At 46.8% G+C, this 18,223-nt stretch overlaps 1 protein-coding gene across 7 annotated transcripts in view; it reads left to right on the top strand.

Moving 5' to 3' along the window:
- The first annotated feature begins 2,873 nt into the window (after positions 1 to 2,873).
- PRTFDC1 (phosphoribosyl transferase domain containing 1) overlaps positions 2,874 to 18,223 on the top strand; it is a 96,032-nt gene continuing 80,682 nt past the window's right edge. Inside the window, exons 1-3 of one of the 7 annotated variants that reach the window (XM_067030441.1) lie at positions 2,874 to 3,125; positions 4,093 to 4,156; positions 14,270 to 14,376. In XM_067030441.1, the coding sequence (XP_066886542.1) occupies positions 4,094 to 4,156; positions 14,270 to 14,376 (170 nt within the window). In that variant the 5' untranslated portion in view covers positions 2,874 to 3,125; position 4,093. Of the gene's footprint in view, positions 3,126 to 4,092; positions 4,157 to 5,952; positions 6,542 to 12,820; positions 13,333 to 14,269; positions 14,377 to 18,223 lie in introns of those variants that run through there. The other 6 variants (XM_067030440.1, XM_059058142.2, XM_059058143.2 and 3 more) reach the window with 6 other exon arrangements.

Below are 18,223 nucleotides of genomic sequence, written 5' to 3'. Positions count from 1 at the left end.
TACCACAGGACTATTAACGTGGGCACTGCAATAGATTCCCATTGTCCTGGACCTGATAGCTTCTTAGAAGCAACCAGGAGCCCACTATGCCCAGCCCCTTGTATGACTTGCTATATCACATCCCAACTTTGCCACTTGGTTCATCTGGATACCCTATATGCTGGCAGTGTCTCAAAGCAGCGGCCTTTGGAAGCCACCACACTATCACTGAAAGAGACCAAAGGGAATTGCCACAATGAGATACCCTGCCTCTCTCTTGCTTCTCTGAAGGCTGATCTTGTTCATAGCGAGGGGGGTGGAGTATGCATATGGCAGAGGGAATGGGGTGGGGGTGGGGGTGGGGGTAAGTTCCTCGTCTTTTAGGACAAGTTCCGTGTCAACTGGAAGGATGGCATAAATTGCAAAGTCACGGCCTAAATTGCAAAGTCATGGCCTTTCAGAGGTTGAGAAAGGCCTTAGCCATGTCCATTTGAGTTCTTTTTGCATATTTTTAAGGAGAAAAAAAACCCCAATGCATAGTTGGAAAACAATGTTATATTTTAAATATTTAGTCCTCTCAGATGTATCTTTAAGATCATATAAATTGCTTACTTCAAGATAACAAGTATAAATTTTTTTTTTTTTTTTTTGCGGTACACGGGCCTCTCACTGTTGTGGATTCCCGCGTTGCGGAGCAGAGGCTCCAGACGCGCAGGCTCAGCGGCCACGGCTCACGGGCCCAGCCGCTCCGCGGCACGTGGGATCCGCCCGGACCGGGGCACAAACCCGTGTCCCCTGCATCAGCAGGCGGACTCTCAACCACTGCGCCACGAGGAAAGCCCGACAAGTATAAAGTTAAATAATTTATAATAATGCAATTTTAAAAAATTTTTATAAAACACCCTCTAAAAAGGTTTGCATGGTACAAAAGTTTGGGAAACACTCCATTGTGCTACGTCTTCTTGAATATTGACAGTGCATGCTGGCATATTAAAGGCTCCCAGACATTCCACAGGATAGAAGGGTTTAGCTTTGCTTATCTCATTGTTTCTCAAACCTAATGAGTCACAACATCTTTTTCAAGCATAAAGAAAAGTGAATTGAGGACTTCTCTGGAGGCGCAGTGGTTAAGAATCTGCCTGCCAATGCAGGGGACACGGGTTCCAGCCCTGGTCCAGGAAGATCCCACATGCTGTGGAGCAACTGAGCCCGCGTGCCACAACTATTGAGCCCGCGTGCCACAACTATTGAAGCCCTTGCACCTAGAGCCTGTGCTCCCCAACAGGAGAAGCACCGCAATGAGAAGCCCGCACACCGCAATGAAGAGTAGCCCCCGCTCACTGCAGCTGGAGAAAGCCCGCGCGCAGCAACAAAGACCCAATGCAGCCAAAAATAAATAAATAAATTTATTTTAAAAAAAGAAAAGTGAATCGAAACACACTTTGGGAAGTGTTTCTCTAGGTATGTCCGTGTCCAAATCTCTTTTTTTTTTTTTTTTTTTTTGCGGTACGCGGGCCTCTCAGTTCTGTGGCCTCTCCCGTTGCGGAGCACAGGCTCTGGACGCGCAGGCGCAGCGGCCATGGCTCACGGGGCCAGCCGCTCCGCGGCACGTGCGATCTTCCCGGACCGGGGCACGAACCCGTATCCCCTGCATCGGCAGGCGGATTCTCAACCACTGCGCCACCAGGGAAGCCCCAAATCTCTTTTCCTTTCTCAGTCTCTTTTCCCGTGTGAGACAACATCAGACCTCAAACTACTTCTCCCCAGCCTCTTTCCCAAGCTCCCCCTACCTCGACCCTCAAATACCACCCAGAACCTGGCAAGAACTGGATCAGTTCCTGGGATATTGCTGGTGGGTTTCGTATATCAACTCTGATCTGAAGAGAATCCATGTTCAGCCAAGAGAACATTCAGTTCCCATTCCACTTGGTCCTTAGTCTCCCCACACCAGCAAAAGTTTTCATCAACTAAGGTCTTGTTTTGTGTGTGTATGTGTGTGTATGTGTGTGTGTGTGTGTGAAGTGGACATCTTTCCATTAGAAACTTGGCACTGGCTGAGGCACCAATTAATTTTGCATAAGCTGCCACTGCACCACTAGAGGCTAATCCGTTCATTCATAACCACAAGGTATTGTGTTAGGGTCATGTACATGACTTGTGCCTCCAGCACTATGGATTTATTTAGTCCTTAGCCTCTAGTTCCTGCAGCTGTGTCCTTTCAATGACTGCTTTATGGTGGCCAAGAGAGTTGAGGTCGCCTGCCAGGACTCTGAGATCTGGAGGCACACATGGACACACTATTCCTCTGCTCTGAAGCTATCCAATTCCTGTTCCTGTCAGATGGGGAGATAGTGGGAGGATATCTCTGAAGCAGCCCAGCACTTACTGTTGATGATACTACTCATGCCTGACATTACTGCAAAAGAACAGGCAAATTTATCCTCTGTGTTCTTCAGTGGAAGGTTAATTACCAGTGAAATTGTAATAATGCAAAACATAATTCTGAATGTAGCTCCTGGGTTTCTTTGTAAGAACCATTATGGAGCCATTATTTTTTTTACTCTAAGACTACGCATTGGATCCAGTCTGCTTCAAACAAGAAGCCAGGAAAGAGGGGCTGCTATGCTAATTGAATACTAATTAGGCTTTTGCTTAAGTTGTTGTGTGTTATAATTATTTGCAACTATATTTTTTTCTGTATTTATGTTGAGGGGAAAAAAAATACCTGAAAGGTAGCAAGATTCTTACTTAGCCTGAATATCTGGAAGAAAGTATCTTGCCACTTTTTTTGTTTTTGTACTTGTAACATTTGTAAAGGGTTTTGTTCTGCACTAAGGAAAAGCAAAATATCATCATCATTATTACTGGCCTTTGTTCACAATGGATTTCATCCAGACTCTAATCAGTTACTCTGTGACTAACAATCTGAGTCACTAAGTTTCACATGTTTATGGATTTCAACACAATTCCCAGGCCGAGCGTTTTTTTGTTTATTTTCAGGACTCAAAAAACTAAATGCCCTTACGGATTTCGAATCTGGTGTCACTGAGTGACTGTCTCTGAACAACTCAGCACATAGACTGAATCACTCCTTCAACAACAGATTAACATTGGCAAAGGTCAAGGACTAACCAAACTGGCAAAAGGTTAGTATATACTTTTAGGACAAAGTCTTTGGCCTGGTGGAGAATTCAGGTAAACATAAATATTTGTGTTTACACCATGGTAATGGTACTAGACAGTTTCAGAATTGAAAATGCAGGAACCTCCAACTAAAAGGGGATTAAGCGAAGGACAAATAAATGCAAGTATATTTACTGGCTATTAACTTTGTAAAGATCTACATCTTTATCCTTACAGCTTCTTCAAGGGAGTATCCGAAAATGGACAATCTGAGCTAAAATATCCTTTTTTATGGAAAATTCCATTATTATCATAATTTTCTCTTTCTACTGTATCCATTCTCATACCAGTCCCATCTTGTCCCTAGATTATAACTGTCCGTGGTTGGTCACCCTACACCCATCGTAAAAAGGCAATTACCCTGTCACTTTCCCATCAAATAACTTTATAAACATTTGGTCACACATTGTCACAGCATCTCCAATTAATAACACCTTACAGTTTTATAGCACTCTTCAAAGGATTCTCTTGCATGTCAGCTCATGTTAATCTCATCTTCATATGCAGTAGAGCAGAAACGTATTGCCCCTCTTACCGATGAGAAAATTGAGGCGTACTGATGGATGTAATTGGCTTAGCCTCAGTGGCTCACGTCATATGGATTATTGCTAGAAAAATCAGAATCCTGGTCTGAAGCCATTGCACTAGGCACATAACAGAAATTTGAGATTTAAAAAGAACTTTTGCCTCTGAGTCCTCATTTGCAAGATTAAGAGTAAAGCCTGGACAAATGATTTGTTATTCTTGGGTATCATCAGTTCTTGCAAATGCTATTTGTGATATCAAATGTATATTGTATTACATTAATGCTGTCCAAAGTATAGAAGTATAACTAGAGCACACAAAATGTTATCAAAATATAAAAAGATAATAAATAAAATGAATTGAATTTTAAAAAACGATTTGAGCATCATTCTGTATCCTTCGTAGGATGTCCTATGGGTCTCTACGGGATGTTCTTGAGTGCATTCGTAAGATTCCTGTTGTCATTCAAGTAAGTGGCTTTTTTTTCTTGTGAACCTATTGGATTTTACATTTAATTAATGGCCTTTCTAAGGAAAGATTTATCTACCATATCCTTTACATCTTCCACAGTGCCTGGGCTGGGCACACAGTAGTGTGTAGCTTTTTGATTTCAGTAGAGCAGCTACATCTGTAACCTGTTTTGAAGTTTCTTGTCCCTACGGCCCATGTACCAACACTGAGCCTCCTATGGGTAAATTTGATTTTGCAGTAGTAAGACGGTGGGATTCCTTAAGGCATGGTTGGTGAACCACTGCATCACATTCCCCTGGGTGTCTTGGTGCAGATGTCTGAGTCTGAACACAGAGCTGCTCCACCATAACCTACCGAGTAGGCGGGTGGCTGCCTCCCCAAAAGAGTCTTCTGAACTCTAAAGTTGGATCACCACTTTTCAGTTTCTGGAAGTTTTAATGACTTTGGTTGTGAAGATGCTTCCTGGGCCTGGTCTTTGACAATGAAAATAGAAGATGGTCCCTCACCTTTGGGAAAAGAGGTCAGACTGTAAAAATGGCCCGAAACAAGGACGTCTGACACTTACTGAGAGAAAATGTTTACCTGTGCAAGAAACACTGTCACCCAGTTTATGGGAGCCAGTACGCAAGCACAGCACCTAATTTAAGCAATCCACGAGACTGCCTTCCTTCCACGTGCTGGCACTTAGGAGAGGACAGACAGGGCTGAGCACGGCCATGTCGGAATGACTAACATTTTTCCAACCCAGAGTGACATTACTGACTGATAACTATTTTCCCCTCAAACCAAGCAAAACCAGCATTCCCCTCCCTCCCTTGTGCCAGAACCCGAAGATTAACAAAATAGTCTTTCGGAGGGGCCCGAGTTCAGCTCGGGGCTTCAAACCTGAGCGGGTCTGCAAAGGATGAAGCGGGAGGGAAAAGACCAGGGCAATGAATGCATATAAAGGGAGAGCAGGGCCCTTGAGGAACAAAGAACCGGGACCCTCATTCCGGGGAAGGCTGGGATCAGGGGTTGAATTAACAAAAGATTCATAAAAGGCGGCTTCTGAATCTGAGAAGAGCGATGGTTTTAAGCTGCAACCTGAAACAGTTAAAATCTGACCATACGTTCTTACAAAAGTGGTAAAGTAGATAATGTGTCAAAACTTCTCTCTTTTTCGCCCTGAAAGGGGTAAAGGCAAGGCCCTATTTCCCAGTCCACATCCTGTAACCGCGGGCACGGTTCAGGGATAAGCCACCGCACGGCTCTTTCAAACTCCTGGCTGGGCAGTTCGAGAATTTTAAAAACACATCCTAGCTTCGCCCACAGCCGTACTTCGAGAACGTCCTCTACCGCAGGCTCTTTCGCGGATTTACTTGGGATAAACAGCGCCTAAAAGTCAGCAGGAAGGATTCAAGGACCTTGTCAGCCTGAAAGCTGGGACGACAGACCTAGGGAGTCCGGGGACCTGGGCACGCTTTCTGTTCCTGTAAAAACCGAGCCGCGGGGCAGCCTGGGTCTCCCGGGTCCCCGCGGGGCTCGGGCTTGGGGCTCGCAGACGGGCGGTGGCCGCAGGGGGACGGCGCTCAGGTGGAGAGGACGCCGCTCCGCAGCTGCGCCCCGCGCCCCCGCCCCGGGCCCCGCCTCCCCTCCCCGCGCCCGAGGAGCCGCCCGGGTTGGGGGCGCGGGCCGAGGCGCTGGAGCCGCGCCAGGCGTGGGGTCGTCGGCGCGCCGCGGCTTGGTCGCCCGGCTGCCCGGGGCGGGGCGGGCCCCCTCCCCCCCTCCCACGCCCTCCCACCTCCCCCACCTCCCACCTCCCCCCACACCCTCCCGGCCCGTCACCGTCCCGGCTCCTTCCCGCGCGCTTCTTTCCTTCCCGCTTCCCCCGGAGAAACATGGCCGGGAGCCGTGAGGAGGCGCCAGACTACGGGCGAGGCGTCGTGGTAAATGCGAACTCCGGTTTCGGGGCCGAGTCGCGCGCTCCCCGCCCCTCCCTTGTTGGCACTCCCCCCCCCCTTTTGGATTAAACGCCCGAAATGCATTCGGGAGAGAGCGGGCCACGGCTTTGTTCTTCCCTCCCGACGGGATCGCTTCCATCCTCCCCCTTCCCCAGTCTGACCCCGCGCTTAACATCCCTTCACCCCGTGTCCTCAGCGCCCCCCCCCCCGCCACCCGGCCCCCGCCTGGAATCCGCTACTCCCGCGTTAAGGCCGGGTGGCGCCGGCGCCCCACTCTCGCTGGCCACCGGGAGTCACCTCCGGGCGCCGGGCGGGCCTGCGAGGACCCCGCGGGCCGCCCTTGTGGGCCTCCTTCCTGCCGTGCTCCCTCCTGACTCCTCCAGCGCGGCCTTCACGTGCTGTTTTCAGAAAGGATACTGAGGGCGCTCCGGGGCAGCCAGGAGGTAAAGGAGCTCTAGTGGACGGAGCCTGAGCTTGGAAACGCGGGCGAGGGCTTTCTGTGGGGCTGTGCGCGAGCTCGGGACACGCTAGCGCCGTCGAGCGAGGCCCCGTTTCGTCAGAAGGGAAACAGCACGCTGGGCCCGCTGGGCCAACTCGAGAGGGTGTGTGCAGAGTAGCTGGTAGTGGGTCCGAATGAGAAGGTGCGGGAGGATGGGGTCCCAGGCCAGAGCCTCTCTATCCCTGGGGAGCCCTCGAGGTCAGCCAGCGCCCGGTGGGTGCGCATCGCTCCGTGGCCTGGAATCAGATCTGGTCTTGGCCCATGGCCGCCGGCTTCGGCTTGCTGTAGAATGGTCTCTATGAAAGGTGGCAGTTTTAACGCGTCAGGCTGAAAGCGGCCTGCGGGTGCGGTGTGGGCTAACTTGCTCCATTAAGAGTCTTTGTTCAGGGATCAGCCTGTAATGCACAGATAATCCGTCTGTGACTGGGAAGGGACTACGGGAGTAGGAGCGTTCAGCTAGGAAACAGCTCCCAGCCGAACCGATCTGTTCAGGTTGAACGTGTCGCCCAGTATTAACTTCAAAGCCGGGCCTTTCCTCCGTAAGGGGGGAGTTCATTCGTGTATTCATTCCGCTCACGTTGACTGTCCTGCTGTGTTCCAGACCGTGTTCTAGGCTCTGGGGAAACAAAAAGCCCTGTGTTGGTGGCGCTTACATTCTAGAGGGGAACACAGGCAAGCAGTAAGAAAGCAAATACACAAAGAAGATACTTTCAGAGAGTGATGTGTGCCGTGAAAAGACAAGAGCAATGAGATAGAGAGTGGTTGGCGGAGAGCTGGGGATGCTGCTTTAGCTCAGGCAGAGCAGCCCCTCCGTGACATCTGAGCCAAGACCTGAAGGCTAAGCAGGAGGTAGCCACGTGAAGACTCTGAAACAGGGTCTTCAAGACAGCGCCTGCTAAGGGCAAAGAAATCATTACATTCTGAGAAGGAATCATGACATCCAGTTTATGCTTTTTTTTTTTTTTTTTAAAAAAAAGATCATTCCAGTTGCCATGGAGAGGATGGTCAGGCCTAGATTTGGGGTGAGTTGGAGGGGCATGAAAATGTAAAAGGGGACATCACTAAGTTCCATTCTGGACAAGTTGAGCCTCTAGTGCCTGTAAAGCCTATGGGTCAGGATGCGCAGGAGGCAATTTGAAACTCCTGTTTGGAATTCAGGAGGGTGATTGGATAGATTTGGAACTTGTCAGCAAATAGAAAAATACCTGATGCTTGGCAGTGGCTGGGGTTGCCGGGTGAACGTGGAGAAGAAATGTGAAACTATTGTTAAGGGTAGAAAGCCCCAAATGCAACAGGCCGAGTGTCTGGGAGAAGCCAGATAAGGAGACCAAGAATGAGTAGCAAAGTAAGAGAGAGCAGACGGGGTGGTAGGTGCCTAGGGAACAGAGTTTTGTGGAGGTGAGGATAAGAGGTCAGCAGGAGGGACAGATGCCTCAGGAAGAGCAAGCGGCATAAGGATGGAAAAGACGAAGCCATCAGAAGTGAGAATCTTTTAAACAACTATTCCATCAGTAGAACGGTTAAAATATAGTACTAGTATCTTATAATAGTCTTAAAAACGAATGAGGTCGGTCGATATGACTAATAGGAACGGTAGATTGTTCAAGTCTAAAAAGCAAATGATGGAACAGTAAGTGGCCCAATCTATCGCTGCTGAAAGAGGCTTTCTCAAAAGCAAGGTAATTTGGTGAAAGACACAGGAAGGTAGTGAGAGGGTCCACCAAGGCTGGAAATAATCAAGGTATAATGGAGATCATCCCTGCATTTATGTCATTCTCTCCAGTAGAACTTGGGATAATTACATTAATATCAAGTTGGATATGGGCAGGCAAGGCAAATTCAGAAATGAATTCAGGGCGCTGATGGAACGGTCGAGAGGAAAAGGAAAGCTCAGGAGGGTAGGTGTACTGGGAAAGCAGAGAGCACTCAAGGATGGGTTGGAAAAAAAGGAAGATTTTAGTACCAGTGGATAAGGGGGCAGGTAGTAATGGCAAGCATTTATTGAGCACTTACTATGTGCTTTTCCTGTATGATTCGTTTAATCCTCACAAATCTTTGAGGTAGAGATATTATAATCCCCATTTTACAGAGGAGGAAACTGAGGTAATGATAAGCAGTCGCCAAGGTCACATGGTTAGCAAATGGCAGAAGCAGGAGTTGAAGCCAGCTTTCCAGCACTGCGCTACATGGGAAGCTGTGCTTCTGGAGAAGAATGTCAAAGGGGAGGCTGCTGTGACGGATGCGATGTGGCTAAGGTGGACTAGAGGCGAAGTCGTTGAGCTAAGGTAGGTGAAGTTACTACAAGATGGAGTAGCTAGAAGGATCATCAAGGTGTGTATTGGTGTGTCCAGAAATGAGGTGGAGACGAGAAGCCTGAGTTGGTAGCAACTTGGTGATAAAGATGGCAAGGAACATAGAGCCAGATGACTTGAGCCTAAAACGAGAAATACAGTTTGTGCAAGAGAAGGGAAAATGAAGAAACTGAAGATGGCTCTTGCCTACACATGGCTTTCAGTTTACTCGGGGAGGTAGGACATTAGTAGATTATTAACAGTAAATGGAAGCAAGTGCTAATTACCAAATCGGAGACGTAGACCCTGAGTTCGGAAACTTTGCTCAGGATAGGCTGACTGCCAGTGTTCCCCCCCTACCACCCGCACACACGCACCTCAGTTGGTATATCTTTGTTGCTTCTCAGGGAGAGAAAAGATTTCTCTACCTCTCTGGTCTTTGGGGATCAGGTTATTCGATATGGTTTACTTTTACAGAACCGTTATCAAAGAAGCATAGTTAGTGCCTGCACACGTGAGTTTGGTAGGAGTAAGGAGAAGAGAAAATCTGAAATGATTGTGCTTCTGTTTTGGCATCTCCCTCCCCTCCCCCCATGGAAACGACTTTACTAGATGTGAAGAGTTTCCCTTTCTGGGTACAGAACCCCCCACAGAAGAGGAAGGCATGCAGGATACAGGATGTAATTTGGTCTGTGCAGCCCCCCTTCATTCCCCTGGTAGCAGAACCTGGGACCCTTCTTTGAGGACACAGCTTCGATTCAGTTTCTCAACGAGTGGCACTGAGGCATCCCTCACAGTGCACCCCCTTCCCTGACTCTGGGGCTGGACCAGTGACCCCAGCTGGGCCAGTTGACGTTCTTGTCTGGGATTCCCAGAAGCAGAGCTGTGGGACGAGACTCCCTTCTTCTCTTTACAGTGGACGGGTGGATGTGAACCTGAAATTGGCGGCTGCCGTGGTCACTGCCTGAGGGAGAGAGTAGGGCCCAGGCTTTGGGGCTTAGCAGCAGAGAGGAGCCAAGGTTAGCTTTTTTTTTAAAAGATGTTGATGAAAGTACTTTTTTTTTTTTTTTTTTTTGCGGTACGTGGGCCTCTCACTGTTGTGGCCTCTCCCGTTGCGGAGCACAGGCTCCGGACGCGCAGGCTCAGCGGCCATGGCTCACGGGCCCAGCCGCTCCGCGGCACGTGGGATCCTCCCGGACCGGGGCATGAACCCGTGTCCCCTGTATCGGCAGGCGGACTCTCAACCACCGCGCCACCAGGGAAGCCCCCGCAAATACTTTTTAAAAAATTCAGAAACAAATTTTTGGTTGCTTTGGGTCTTCGTTGCTGCACGCGGGCTTCCTCTAGTTGTGGCGAGCGGGGTCTACTCTTTGTTGCGGTTTGTGGGCTTCTCATTGCAGTGGCTTCTCTTGTTGCAGAGCACGGGCTCTAGGCGCGTGGGCTTCAGTAGTTGTGGCACGCGGGCTCAGTAGTTGTGGCTCGGGGGCTCTAGAGCACAGGCTCAGTAGTTGAGGCGCACAGGCTTAGTTGCTCCGCGGCATGTGGGATCTTCCCGGACCAGGGCTCGAACCCTTGTTCCCTGCATTGGCAGGCAGATTCTTAACCGCTGCGCCACCAGGGAAGTCCCTCAAGATTAGCTTTTTGTATGTGTTTCCAAACTATTTTTCTCCCTAGGGGATACAACTTGAAAAATAAGGCAAGAAATATTCTAAGCAAAAAATTTATTTCTGACGACTTAGAAAGAAGGTCTTCAGTATATCTTCCAATGGGGAAAAGAGTCCGAAGGAGTTCCGGGGTTTGGATGGGGTATAAAATGGTTCAGAGTGTTTGTCACTTCCCCAGCTTGGCCACATTTTGAACAGAGGAGGCATTGTTCTGAATAAACGTAGAGCATATTATCTGTGATACTGAAACTATTTAAAGACTTCTTGTTTTGATTTTTCAAAAAGCAGATGAATAACATAATTATCTGCATTTCCTAGCAGCCTCCATTCCTTCAGGTCTAGGACACATTTACAATGCAATTTGCATGCACTATTAAGGATAAACCAGCGGTTCCCTCATTTCTAATTGTCTTTTATCTCTACAGTGAAAACTCACTATTTCAAACTCATTGGGAAATAGGCTGGTTTGGGCTTATAGGATAGTTTTAGAGAAACACGTTTCTTCCACTTTGAAATTTACAGCTTTAACTAGGGTAATACGACTTTGGCAGATAGGTTTAAAAAGCACTTCTTTAAATTAATTAACACATGTAATTTGTAAGTAAACTATTGATGTTTCAGTACATCTAACTGGTTAACATTTACTGCAGCGTTCTGTAGACCAGACACTGATGTAGGAGTTTTATATCCATTATCTGTCTTATTTAATTCTTGAAATAGCTCTATGAGGTAGGCATCGGCTCCATTTTATAGCTGAAAACACTGTGACCCAGAGAGGTTAAAATGCGCGAGGTCCAACAGCTAGTAAATTCACCCCCCGGGTGTGTTAGACTTTTAATCCTTACTCCATGCTGCCTCCGAGCTACAGATAACCAGTACAGTTTTTATATGCAGGTTTGTTTTGTCATTTTATCATTCTTTTCTTTTTTTTTTTTTTTTTTTTTTTTTGTGGTATGCGGGCCTCTCACTGCTGTGGCCTCTCCCGTTGCGGAGCACAGGCTCCGGACGCGCAGGCCTAGCGGCCACGGCTCACGGGCCCAGCCGCTCCGCGGCACGTGGGATCCTCCCGGACCGGGGCACGAACCCATGTCCCCTGCATCGGCAGGCGGACTCTCAACCACTGCGCCACCAGGGAAGCCCTCATTCTTTTCTTTTTTGGGGCGTCATTTATTAAGCATTTATTATATACCTGGAGATATGCTAGGAACTCTAAGTACATTATCTGCTCTATCTTTTTATCCTCAAATCAACCCTGTCCGTGGGTTTTATTGTGTCTTATTTAAAGGAGGGGGAAATGAGTCTCAGGTGTAATTTTCCTAACATCATAGTACGTGTCCGAGCTGGGCCCTAGAACGTGGACTAGAGAGTGGTCTCTGAGATTCAGCCAGGCAGGGGGTACTACAGGATTTCCGTGGTGGGAGGAGTGGCCACTAGTTCATGCCGCTACCTCTGGGAGGGCTGCAAGAGGTAGGGTGGGTAGTGTGTGTGGTCTGGCAGGGGAGCCAGACAGTGCTGTGCCCGTGGGTGATCTCCCTGGGGCCTGGCGCTGGTCAGGCTTCCCGTCTGGTCTTTGTCGTGGTCTGCCGGTGCATCTTCTGGAACCTCCTCACGTTCAGCTGGCGGTTCAGGCTCTGACCAGACGTTGTGGTGTTGATGGTGACAGCAGACCCCAGGAGTTCTCAGGGTAGAAGCCAGAGCTGCTCTGTGAAGATTCAACAGTTGCCACCAGCTGATTTGCTGGTCAAGGCAGAGCAGGTGTGATGCTCCTCAAACACGCAGATGACACGTCACTTGACTGTCAGTCGGCCAACGGCAGATAGGAATTTCTAGAGCCATGAACGGCGGTGCTCTTTATCACAAGGAGATAAACTGAGGGTTCGGTAACGTGTGGGTGTACACTGTGTCATTTATGCACTCACTTAACATTTTCGAGCTCCTACCATGTTCGGGGTCAGGGTTCTGAGCACTGGCGTTTCAACAATGAATGACGTAGACAGTCTCTACCCAAAGGAGCTGACATTCCAGTGGGAGGAGACAAGACAAAACACACGTGCAGACGTACACGTGTCACAAGCAGTGGGAACACACTGAGCTCCGAGGGGCGCCCAGAGTTTGGGAGACGTGATGAGAGAGCAGCAACAGTCAGCAAGGCCTCCAGAAAGAAGTGGGGCCTGACCCGAGTTTCTGTGGAAGATGCTGACTTTGGGATACAGAGGTAGTGGGGACAGAGAGGGAGAGGGCCTAGGTACAAGACAAATGAACAGAGCACAGAGCTGGGACGGATCCTGATTTGACTGGAGACCAATCTGAGGGCAGGAGGGGATGGTATAGGCAACTGGGCTGGGAAATTAGGATAGGTCTGCATGATGAAAGGCCCCGGAAGCTTACAGCTGCACGGAGGAGTCTGGTGGAAGTGTACGGCAGTAACCAGAAATCCAGAGGCCACTCAGCTCTGGTTTGTCTTGAGTGCCTGACACCTCCGTGTCACAGCCTTTCTGGATGACCTGAAAGTAAACGTAACTTGGTCTTCACCATCGTTTCCTCTCCCGCCTCTTGGCTGTCTAACCATCAGACTTGCACATCCAGTCCTAAGCAAGAGGAAGACTTGCTAGCAGTCTGTCCGCTCACCGAATGTAGCAATTTTCTGGGGCAGTCGGCTCCCAACAGGACTGGCTTACGTTCCCACCATAGCACAGCCTTGTGAAGTCTTTGCTGTACTGACCCCGACCGCTCAGAAGTTTGGGTCCACAATAATCCCAGGAGACATGTACTTTTAACAGGTAATCTTTCCCAGGCAGATGAGGTGATTACAGTGCGCAGACATGTAGGAGTATATATAATAATATATTATAATAAGGTGGGACGATCCTATCTCTATCGGTAGACAGCCAGACCCCGGAGGTATAGTGGGTTCGGTTCCAGGCCACCAAAGTAAAGCAAATATCGCAATAACGAGCCACAAATTATTTTGGTTTCCCAGTGCATATAAAAGTTGTGTTTACACTGTACCACGGTCTATTAAGTGTGCAATAGCATTGTCTAAAAAAAACAATGTCCATACCTTAATTTAAAAATACTTTATTCCTAAAAAACGCTGAGCATCATCTGACAACACAAGGTTGCCATAAGCCTTCAACTTGTAAAAAGCGTACTATCTGCAAAGCGCAGTAAAAGGTGTGCCTGTAATTACAGACATAATTTTACTTATATTCATGGTAGCATTTGTAATTTAGATATAAAGTGTATATTTACACCTGTGCACTCTTACAAACAATGCTGTCAGGTTAGCTGTAAGACATTAAGTTGGTATTTTATCTTGTGATGCCACAAGTCAGAAATGGAGTTCCCTGTTCACTTCAGTAGGTCCTTCGTCAGGTTACGTGAAACAAATTACCTTGTCCCACCTGGCTTCTCATAGGTTGACGGAATATAATTTTTAAAAAAATTTATTTGGCTGTACCAGGTCTTAGTTGCGGCTTGCGGGAACCAGTTCCCTGACCAGGGATCGAACCCAGGTCCCCTGCGCTGGGAGCGCGGAGTCTTAACTGCTGGACCACCAGGGAAGTCCTGTGGAATATAATTTAATGCCATATGGATTATCAGACCCAGTCTGTTTTCAATATTATTCTTTTTTTCAAAGGATGCTCTTGTTTATTTATGTTTCTTAAAATAAATTTCCAATGAAAAATATTGTAACCAAGATAATTTGATTTACAGATTATGGACGACTGGCCAGGGTACGACTTGAATTTGTTCACGTACCCACAGCACTATTACGGAGATTTGGACTATGTCCTCATCCCTCACGGCATCGTTGTGGACAGGTGAGTGCTCTTTGCCGTGTAGGTTTTGTCTAGCCCTCTCTTGTGTGAATCAAACGGTACACTTGGGGACCCTATTCCGGAGTCTCTTCTATATAATGGTACACAGAACTTTTATACTACAGAGAATTTGGAATAAAATAAATCTGTGCTTTACATGAACTATTTCCTGGGGTATTTGTTCAGGGGAAATGGTGAGAAGGCTATACATACGGAAGGTGTTACATCACAAGTAACAGCCTCAAAATAACAATGTCCTGTACAAACTGATGAAAATGAGGGTTGGGAAAGCGTCTGTCTCACGTTTTTCACAGACTCTTAACCAGGGACGGTTAAGAGGTGACCTTTGCTTTCACAGGCCACACCCCTGAAGGCTTTTCCTGAGACTCGTGTTTATCTCAAATAAGTCACTTCTCACAGGTCGGCCAGTCTGTGCACAGTTACGTTTTCAGTGGTGATGTTTTAGAAATAGGAATATTTGCAGCTTAAAAATAGCAGCACAGAACTGTTTCTCGAGTAGTGCTTCTAGTTGTTTTGGACCCCGTCGACATAGATATCCTCTGGCTCCTTCCTAGCCGATTGGCTTTTCGAAAGCCAACATTTTCTCTGCTGTTCTAAGCCCCTAAGTCACCCTCACTTGTTTTCTGGTTTTCAGAGAGCCCCCTCCAGTTCAGCCACCACAGGCTTCAGGATTGATAGGTCCTGTCCTTTAACAAAGCTTCCTTAATGTCCCAACTCTTGCCTTTCCATGGACCTCTAATTTCTTGTACAAAGATCAAGTACTTAAGCCTTCACATTTATACGAAAAGCAAGCTTCATGGATTTCAGACTCAGAAATTGGGGTGGGAGAGGCTCTGAGAAGCAGGAGAAACTGAGACTTCGGGCTCCCCACTCTACCCTTTTCCTTAAGCCATGGTATTTCTGCCTCTGTTTTTTTAAGCTGTTATATTCTTCTCAGTTAAAATTTAACTTGTAAAACAGATCCTCAGCCAAAGGAAAGTCTGAAAAGCACTGGATGGTCACTATTCCTAGGATATTATCTTTCCATCAGTGCCTGTCTGTAAGCAAAAGGAAATGTCATACTCTCCCTCACATTCTAAGATTTTCCACTGGATAAGATCTGCACATTGTGTATTCTCTCAAACTATAGTATATTATTAAAATAAGGTCCAGTTTGTGGTTTCTCACAGCCTCAGGTGGCCTTCCATGGTATACAAGTTTTGATCCTTGAAGGGAAAAAAGGTTCTGTGATGAAATAAATGTAAGAAATTTGGCATCTCCCAACTTGCTAAACCTCCATGTTGGCAATTCATATTAAAGATACAGATTCCTGCAAAGAAAGAGGGAGGGGTAGGGAAGAAATCTGCTTGACTTTAGCAGTTAAAGCACCTTTTTTGAGTAGTGGGTGTCTCGGTACTCAATTCACTTCCTAACTCTCAGAAGCGTTTTCTCTTCACACGAGTTTGGGAACCCCTGGATTAAACAAGTTCCTGCTTTTCTCATCTGAAAATTAATTTATGACTTAAGTTAATTGCATCCTGATTTAGTACACGATTGAATCCAGTGAACTTGTAAAAATGCATAATCTTAAGCTTAATGTCTAGAAATTCTGATTCAGTGGTCTGGAGTGGCATCCCAAGAATGCCCTTTCCCACCTTTAAAATGAATTTATTAAGATATAATTTACATACTACAAAACTCACCCATTGTAGGTAAATGACTCAGTGATTTTTGGTACATTTTTATGGTTAGCCAACCATCACCACCATCATTTTACAATATTCCGATCGTCACCAAAAGTTTGCTGTCAATCTCTGCTCCTACCCCCACCATCAGGCAATCACTAATCTGATTTCTTTCTCTATAAATTTGTCTTTTCTGAGCACTTCATATAAATTAAATCATACAATATCTGATTATTGATTCATCAGTTGATGGACGTTTAGATTTCTAGTTTTTGGCTATTGTGAATAATGCTTCCATGAACATTCACGTGTAAGTCTTTGTGTAGACGTATCTTTTCATTTCTCTTGGAGAGGAATTCTGAGTTTCATGGTAAGTTTAAGAAACTGCCAATTATTTTACAAAGTGGCTGCACCATTTTACGTTCCCACCAGCAGTGTCTGAGGGTTCCAGTTTCTCCACATACTTGCCAACATTTAGTATTGTTTGTCCTTTTAATTATAGCCATTCTAGTGGATGTATAAAGGTATTTCATTGTGGTTTAAGTTTGCATTTTCTTAATGATTAGCGTGCTTGTTAGCTATTCATACATCTTCTTTGGACAGATGCCTACTTAAGTCTTTTGCTAATTTTGCAGTTGGGTTGTTTCTCTTCTTATTGAGTTGTAAGAGTTCTTTATATATCCTGGACACAAGTCCTTTATCAGACATATGATTTTCAAATATTTCCCACTAGTATATGGCTTGTCTTTTCACTTTATTATTGATATCTTTTAAGGAGAACGTTGGGTGAAGTATTCTACAGATGTCAGCCAGGTCCAGTTGGTATATGGTACTGTTCCTTTCAGCTATATCCTTACTGGTTTTCTGCCTTGTTGGGTCTGTCAAGTACTGAGAGAGGTCTCTAACTGCAATAGTGGATTCATCTACTTCTTACAGTTCTATCAGTTTTTTGATACTCTGTTTTTGGGTGCAGACGCATGAAGGACTGTTATGTCTTCCTGGAGAATTGACCTCTTTTTTTTCTTTTTTCTTTTTTTTTTTTTGCGGTACGCCGGCCTCTCACTGCTGTGGCCTCTCCGGTTGCGGAGCACAGGCTCCGGACGCGCAGGTGCAGCGGCAACGGCTCACGGGCCCAGCCGCTCCGCGGCACGTGGGATCTTCCCGGACCGGGGCACGAACCCGCGTCCCCTGCATCGCCAGGAGGACTCCCCACCACTGTGCCACCAGGGAAGCCCTGACCTCTTTTTAATACACTAATGTCAGTCTTTATTCCTAACAATTTCTTTGCTCTGAGGTCTGCTTTGTCTGAAATTGATACAGCTACTCCAGCTTTCTTTTGATTATGTTAGCATGGTACATCTTTCTCAACCCCTTTAATCTATCTGTGTCTTTATATTTAAAATGGATTTCTTGTGGACAACATATATTAGGGTGTTTTTTTGATCCACTCTGACAGTCTCTGCCTTTAATTGGTGTATTTTGACAATTCACGTTTAAAGTGATGATGATTGATATACTTGGTTTAATCTCTACCATATTTGTAACTATTTCCGATTCATTGCCCTTCTTCTTTTTTAAAAAATAAATTTATTTATATATTTATTTATTTTTGGCTGTGTTGGGTCTTCGTTGCTACGCGCGGGCTTTCTCTAGTTGAGGTGAGTTGGGCTACTCTTGGTTGCGGTGCGTGGGCTTCTTATTGCAGTGGCTTCTCGTGTTGCAGAGCACAGGCTCTTGGCTTCAGTAGTTGCAGCATGTGGGCTCAGTAGTTCTGGCACACGGGCTTAGTTGCACGGGAGTTGTGGCTCGGTAGTTGTGATGCACGGGATCTTCCCGGACCAGGGCTCAAACCTGTGTCCCCTGCATTGGCAGGCGGATTCTTAACTGCTGCGCCACCAGGGAAGCCCCTACCCTTGTTCTTTGTTTCTTTTTTTGTCTGCCAGTCTGTGAAAACTGTCTCCCCCACAATGTGTAGCCTCTGATGATGTGCAGTTTATTTTTCTTGTTTTTCCTTTTAAGTTTTGCTCACCAGAGTTCATGCTTGTGTCTGAATAGCTTAATCTTCAGCCTAAGATTGGGTAGAGATTGTACTCAAAACACCTTGAGCCAGGGCGGCTTCCACTCTTTGCTGATGAAAGTATGTGGGAGCCTGGCAAGCACATTCA

This window comes from Kogia breviceps, chromosome 3 (assembly GCF_026419965.1).
Source record: "Kogia breviceps isolate mKogBre1 chromosome 3, mKogBre1 haplotype 1, whole genome shotgun sequence".
NCBI classification, from domain to species: Eukaryota; Metazoa; Chordata; class Mammalia; order Artiodactyla; family Physeteridae; genus Kogia; species Kogia breviceps.
Note: the sequence above shows the minus strand (reverse complement) of the source record. Positions and strands in the feature narration are given on the sequence as shown.